Source organism: Rhamphochromis longiceps, linkage group LG18, assembly GCF_057381845.1.
Source record: "Rhamphochromis longiceps isolate RC_006_pf linkage group LG18, R_longiceps_female_GT1.1, whole genome shotgun sequence".
NCBI classification, from domain to species: domain Eukaryota; kingdom Metazoa; phylum Chordata; class Actinopteri; order Cichliformes; family Cichlidae; genus Rhamphochromis; species Rhamphochromis longiceps.
The window spans coordinates 17,826,060-17,833,231 of NC_140574.1; the positions used below are offsets into that span (position 1 = coordinate 17,826,060).

At 38.8% G+C, this 7,172-nt stretch overlaps 1 protein-coding gene across 1 annotated transcript; it reads right to left on the reverse strand.

Annotated features, from left to right (window-relative positions):
• Positions 1-5,660, reverse strand: opn7a (opsin 7, group member a). The gene is made up of 5 exons (XM_085389733.1): positions 5,573-5,660; positions 3,941-4,103; positions 3,720-3,847; positions 2,171-2,505; positions 1-642 (listed from the first exon to the last, which is right to left on the reverse strand). Exons 1-5 carry the CDS (start codon positions 5,658-5,660, stop codon positions 1-3), a joined length of 1,356 nt encoding a protein of 451 aa, XP_085245859.1.
• Between the last annotated feature and the right edge of the window lie 1,512 nt (positions 5,661-7,172).

The window sequence follows — 7,172 nt, forward strand, 5'->3', positions numbered from 1 at the left end:
TCAGGGCCAGGCCACTTTTGCATGCCTTTGAACCATCTCCAGATTGATACAGAAATTATTCGTTTCTAAAGTTCTTTTCCCCCATGAGGTGGCTATAAGGGATTTCTCTTTTCGGCACTCACTTTTTGCGTTCTGCACGTGCGTTAGAGGAACTGGAATGTCTCGATCTTGTGATAACTCTCTACTGGCAGCTGGCTTAGTGACACCAAATATTTGAGGGCTGTGTTTGAAGCACTCAAACACATCCTTGCCCTTCTCACAGCTCTGACCCTTTAATGTCACTATTGGTGGTTGAGCAGCAGAGTTGGATGAAGCAAAGTGAATGGTCTGTCTGTGGACTGCACGAAGTCTGACCCTGATCTTTGGCTTTAAGCAGCACTTTACTTGGCACTGGCTGCAGATGCAGCCCTTCATAGAGACCTGGCATAGTGCACCCAGATCGCTGCATACCATCCTGCGGAAGTTTGGTCTTAGCATCAGGTAGATGATCGGGTTGTAGATGGTGGAGGACTTTGCAAACATGGCTGGCATGGCAAATGCCATGGGAGGAATGTTTTCGATGTGTCCGAAGGCAGCCCACATGGATACGACAGCATATGGACTCCATGCCGCAAAGAAACCAATGCAGACAGCCGCACTCAGCTAGCAGGAGAAAGAACACAGAAAGTGTAATTCAACATTTCTTTTCACCAAATCCAATTAATAAAAAAAAACAAACACAACTGTAACACTTGTCAACTTTCCCAACTATCTGAAAAACATTACCTTATGTCAGAATACTGGATGAAGAAATCACTTAAATACAGGTTGTATCACTTAAATATAATATGTGTGACAGAGTGAAGCAGGCTAAAAGATCCTGAAAGGGTTACAAAGTTCATGATTTAACAATTAGAAAGAGACTGGGCAAAAATGGCATCAATGGGATAGTTCCAAGTTTAAAACCACTACTGACCAAAAAGAACACAAAGACTCGTCTCATATTTGCCAACAAACATCTCGTTGGTCCCCAAGACTTTAAGGAAAACTGGACTGTGGGCTGATGAGACAAAAGCTAAGCTTTCTTGAAGGTTTGAGTCGTATTACTGCATAAGAGTAACCCAGCATGTCAGAAAAGGAAGACAGTAACAACAGTAAAATATGGTTTAGTTTTGTATTGTTTACTTCCCCTTTCTGTAAATAAAGCTGTTTTTTGAGTTACGTCCCATTTCCGTGAGTCTGCTTCTGGGTTCTCTCCTGCCTGCACACAGCTGGTTTCATGACACTAAGTATGACAAATACTTACAAAAACCTACAAAATCATGAGGAGCAAATACTATTTCACAGCACTGGAAACAAACGGCTATTTGTTGTAAAGACAAATTTGAATAATGGTGTCCTTGGAAGAAAATGAAGACACACTTTTACATTTTGAGATTTTCTTCCATGTGTTTTTGTGAGCCTGTGCAATCACTGCTGGCCTTCCCTGTATTTAATTTTGTGCTTTTGACACCCCCTGCCATTCTCTCTAGACTGTGGTGGAAGAAAAACAAAAAACAAATTTAAAGAAAAAAGCTGGGTGAGGAGATCTACCACTATACCCCCATATGAACAGTTTGTATTTAAAAGAGAACATGCAGAGGCCACAAAGATTTAAAAAGCATTCTTCTCACTCCTCATGATGAGTTTAAAAAAAAAAAAAAAAGAATCTCAGATGTTCTTACAGAGAAGAGAATATGATGATTAATCAGCAAAGGCAGCAGTATCCATCACAGTGAAACCAGAACTTCTCTCTTAATGAGAAACTGCATCATGAGGGAGATATATTGAGGTCACTGTCAATTTCTACAACAAATCGAGGCGAGGAACTCTAAACAGGACTCTTCTCTCTAAGGCAGTGTTTTTATAAGCTACCCATAAACCCTGGCCTTTCCACCAATAACTGGGTGATCACACTATGCACGTTTTTTTGTCTTCCTGCACTTTAATTTAAAATTGAAAGTGCAGGTGAAAAAAAACTGCAGGTATGAATAAATTGACTACATCTTTAATTTTTTACTTATTACTTAGTGATTGGCGAGCACTGTATAATCATTCAGTATAACATATTTAAACACATAAACACACATTATGGGGAGAACATGGTAAAGCAGTCCACAGAAGTGTTTAAGTGAAGTTTACCTTAACCCACCTTAACAATAACTATCTGGATGCTGCTCATGTGAGTCGGCCTCAATGCATGTTGCTCCATAGTTCTGCGAGATGCATGCACTGCGACCAGGATTCCTGTGTAAGATGCTAAGATAGCACAGCATGGAAGGATGTAGCAGAAGATGAACAGTGCCACAGTATAAGATCGTGCTGTGCTGAGTTGATTGGACAGGCGCCAGTCAATGCAACAGGCAGTGCCATAAGGCTCTGGTCCATACTCCCCCCAGTGGGCCAGTGGGGAGCATGCAAACAGCAGGGCGTAGACCCAAGCACAGGCAATAAGCAGACGGCCATGAACAGAGTTAAACCTGTTTCCTGTAAAAACAGACTGTGTTAATATTTTATGATGTGAATGTGAGTTATTATTTATGACACACAACTGCATTTGTGGATCAGTGCATTTTTATACTTTAAATGATGGTATGGTAAATGATGCTTTACCATGTGAAAAATACTCTGTGTGCTCTAAGATGCTTATACTCCATAATCTAGTTAATATACAGCATAGTGCTGAAGAACTGCATCTGAATTCACAAGTGTTTAGCTTTTCCCAATGGCTTTTTTGGACTTTCAAGAAAGGTGTTTTTATTATGTTGCATTCCTTTGCATTCTGCAACTGACAGACAGTGATTGGACTACTGTTAAAAGATAACATAAGGCAACCTGAAGAAGTTCAAATTTTTGCAATCTCTACACAGGCTTGTAAGCCAGTCTGCTGAAAGAGCGCCTCACAGGAATGCCAGTTCTCCTTCCAGGAGGCTAATTATGCCTATTCTCATTCATTGGCAATGGCCTGTTTCTTAAGAAGTGAAAATGGTTAAACATTTTTCAGAGAGAGCTCAGTCCCCAGAGAAGGTTCTGTGCATATCCACAGCATTTTACAGGTCTTTTTTTTTATTATTTTAGTTTGGTGATAAGTAGGCTGTACCAGTTTCACTGGAGTAGTAAAAGTACATTGGGTAATTATACAGACTGCTAATTTCCACAGGAGCTCAGGTAGAACATAAAGAGGTTAAGTGACTCGAGGCCTCATTAAGCTGCAGCAGAAGACAAAAGATGAGCCCTCTAAAGCAATCTAAGTTCATCAAATGACGAGTGATGTTACGTCAGCCTTATATACTACGCAGATATTATGTCTGTCAGTGCTGAAAATAAAATAAGCACTTATTTAAATATGCAAGGTTAAATATTACAATTTTAAAGCAATTAATGTGAATATCTCTATTTGTAGGCTCATACTTTAAAATTACTTTTGTCCCAGCACTTTTTTTTAAGGCACTGAAAGAAATGCACTTTTTTGGGATGGGGACCAAATAGAAAACCCAGCTGCACAGTGTTAACCAACATCACAAGCAGTACTTATTGAGCACAGCCCTTTGACTTGTCACTTAACAAAGAAAAGCTAATGTGCAGTGCTTTACAGAGGGCTCATTTCCTTCCACAGATAAATCAACACTCAGCCACTTGGGGATAGGGTAGTTAATCCCGTGTCATTTCACTGAGCAAAAACAGCCTCTTTGAAGACTTACCGTAGAGCGGATAACATACTTTCACAAAGCACACCATGCTTAGCAGGGTTAGAGTGGTCAGACTGCAGATGCCAAACAACATGCCACAAAATGCGTATACGGAGCACACCGTTTTCCCATACAGCCACCTGTGTGGGAGGGCGTGAGAAAGAGGACAGCTCAAAGCAAAGATATAGCTCAAAGATCAATGATTGAGAAGGAGTAGGCGCCAAGTTTTGTACCTGTGGTAGAAACTTGAAGTTATCGCCATGGGGTAGAGGGACAGAGTCAGGCCCAAGTCGCTAACAGCAAGGTTGATGATGAAGTACTCAGCGGGTTTCAGGACGTTCTTTTTCTTGTAAGAGATGTACAACAGTGTGCTGTTGCCAAATAGTGAACATACTCCTGCAAAAATAAACCAGAACAAAAACCCTGAATGTGAATAAAATACTGATTTGATGGTGACAATGGGAGGGATTTTGTTTTGACTTTTCAGAAATTGCTTCATCAAATTTGCTGTCCGTTTAAAACAAGACAAACATACTGGATAATATGCTTTTTGCCTAGAATACATTAGATATGACTTTTATATCTGTCCAAAAAACATAAAGCCACATAATAAAGTAAATACATAAAGTGCATTAATACAAACACAACACAAAGTGTACTAGATAAAGTGTACTACAACGAAGCACCAGCATGATGTGCTCAAACCTCCCATTCAATCACATCCCAAAGGTGCTCTACTAGTTTGATCGCATTGGAGGATATTTCAGTACAGAAAGCTCAGATCATGTCCAAGAAACCAGTTTGACATGATCTGAGCTTTCTGACATGGCAGTTTATCCGCCTGAAAGCAGCCATCAGGAAATGTGCTCATAACGGGATGGACATGGTCGGCAACAATACTCAGGTAGGCTGTGAAGTTTAAACGATGGCCAGTTGGTACTGAGAGGCCCAAGAACAAAATCTCCCACCCCATTACACCACCTCCAGTATCTAATACAAGCCAGGATGGATCCATGCTTTCATGTTCTTTATGCTAAATTGTGACCCATCCATGCCATCTGAATGTTGCAGCGGAAAGCAAGACTTATCAGATCAGGCAGTGTTCCTGTTCTTAGCTGACAGGAGTGACGGTGCGGTCTTCTGCTTCTGTAGCCCATCTGCTTCAAGGTTCAACATGCCGTGTATTCTCCATAAACCATAGAGGTGGTTGTGTGGGTTGTGTCCCAGTAGATCAGCAGTTTGTGAAATACTCAGACTAGCCTGTCCAGCACCAACAACCATGTGATATTCAAAACCATTTAAAACAACTTTCTTCCTCATTCTGATGGTTGGTCTGAATTTCAGCCGTTCATCTTCATCTTCATCATGTCTACATGCACGAACAAGCACATGAACAGTAGTGGCCACAAAGTGTATATATAACTTTCAAAGTATTATGGATCTACAGAATAATAAGAAACTCACACTTCTACTGTCTTACAGGCATAACACTGGATACTGCTTTATCATATTTACCTAGCAACATATACAAATACATAGAATTGCTGATGATTCTGTAAAATATTAAATGTAGAGTATCTTCATTAATACTGACAAAATCACTGGTTCTATATATATATAAAAAACACACACACCATGTATGACATCTGTGATACAAACAGTAAATGCAGATGGATGAGTACACAGTGGGTGTGGGTATATATAGGTGGAAGTGGAATGCATAACACACAGTAACACAGTTAAAAATAAAAGTGTACTTGCAAGGCTTCGCTGCAGGATGCCTTGCTTCATGCTGCTATTCATTTCAGCTTGAGCAGAACTCAGAGAAAACTCATTGATAGTATTGTAAACTAGATTTAACTCACCAAAAACAGAGTAGACCACGGCCACGGTTATATCCAGTGGTGCCGGTATGCTAGAGTGGAATGCAATGTCTTCATTTAACAACCCCATCTGTAAACAGATTTTAGAAACTTTTCTGTTAACTGTTCTCACATATTGCATGTGCGAAATTTCAGACCTTCTGATTGTGTCTTATGAAAAATGTATCCAAAACTGTGATGTTTTTGTAGAACTTCACATCAAATATTTTAGTCTTTCAATGCAATAAGTAGATGGTTTTCACACATTACCTTAAAGTAGCTCTTACACTAACTGCTCAGAGCAGACGGGCCCAGGTAGAAAGAGCCATGTCAACACAGGGGAGCTTTTAGCACATTGGACTAATTACTATATAGCTCCACAGACCACCAGTGATGGAATGGAACCAGGTACATTTACTGTAATTCCATAATGTGAGGTATTGCAGTTTCATAGCTCTTTATACTTACCACCCTACACAGGCAAGTGTACTTTTTATCTCATTATATTCATCTGATTATTTACATTTTTCATTATTTCATTTGAAAATTAAAACAATATTCAATACTATTTTTTTACTATTTTGAAGTATTTCACTATTTAAGTTTTAAAAAGCTCATAGAAGAAAAACAAGCAATCGGTATAATTAGTACATGTTTTGATTAAACATCTGGATGTAAAGTAGATAGATTTCAAACAAATGATGACATTTGATGTGTAAATAAGGAACTTAAACAGTAACATGGAATAAATCTAGAGAGAGACCCTGAATTTTGTCACATTAAAACATTGACAATGATTTATATTATAAATGTAAGATTAATTATACACATGTAATGTTCTTCAACTGAAAAAAAAGCTGTTTCATATACATATATGGAATTATGTCTTTCATAAGCTTGTGTCAGAGGGGACTAATAAAACAATAACAAAATGCATGGCTGTGTAATTCTTTTCAGCATCGTAAAATATTTGGAGGACCTGTGTATTTACATGCCTGTATAAGCTGCCAGTATCATCAGCACTCCCATTTTTCATGCATCCATTCTGCTTCAGCAACGAAAATCAGATAGTGACCGACAGGTCTAAATCAATAGATGAAATCAGGGTCAATAAATAAGGTGTATCAGGAAAATACATCTCCAACAGACCCGTGAACAACACTGCAGAACTGCTCTACTTTTCTCTGCGAACCTTAATATGTGCAATTAAAACAATCTCAATAATAATAGTGGTTGTGTTCATGCAATCCTGATGTTTACTGTTCATGTCAAGCACAACAGTCTGACGCTAGATGGCAGTTGTGCTACAAAAACCTACAGTGTGTAACGTTTAAGGTTTACATCAGGTTATTCGAAAATAAAATAAAAATAATTAATGTCCATAAACTATTCATTAATTATTATTTTAATATGAATGCAGTGACAATACATAATTTGGCGTGTGTACCTTTCATTTGTGAAACTGCAAACGGCTGGAACACGTGAAAAGACAAATTTAGCGATGGATCAGCAGAGATTCATCAAATCCAAAGTACATCAAAATAACATCATCAAAATATAGCCGCCTCCTGCAGCTCAAGTATTGCTCAAGTTACTGTCCTTA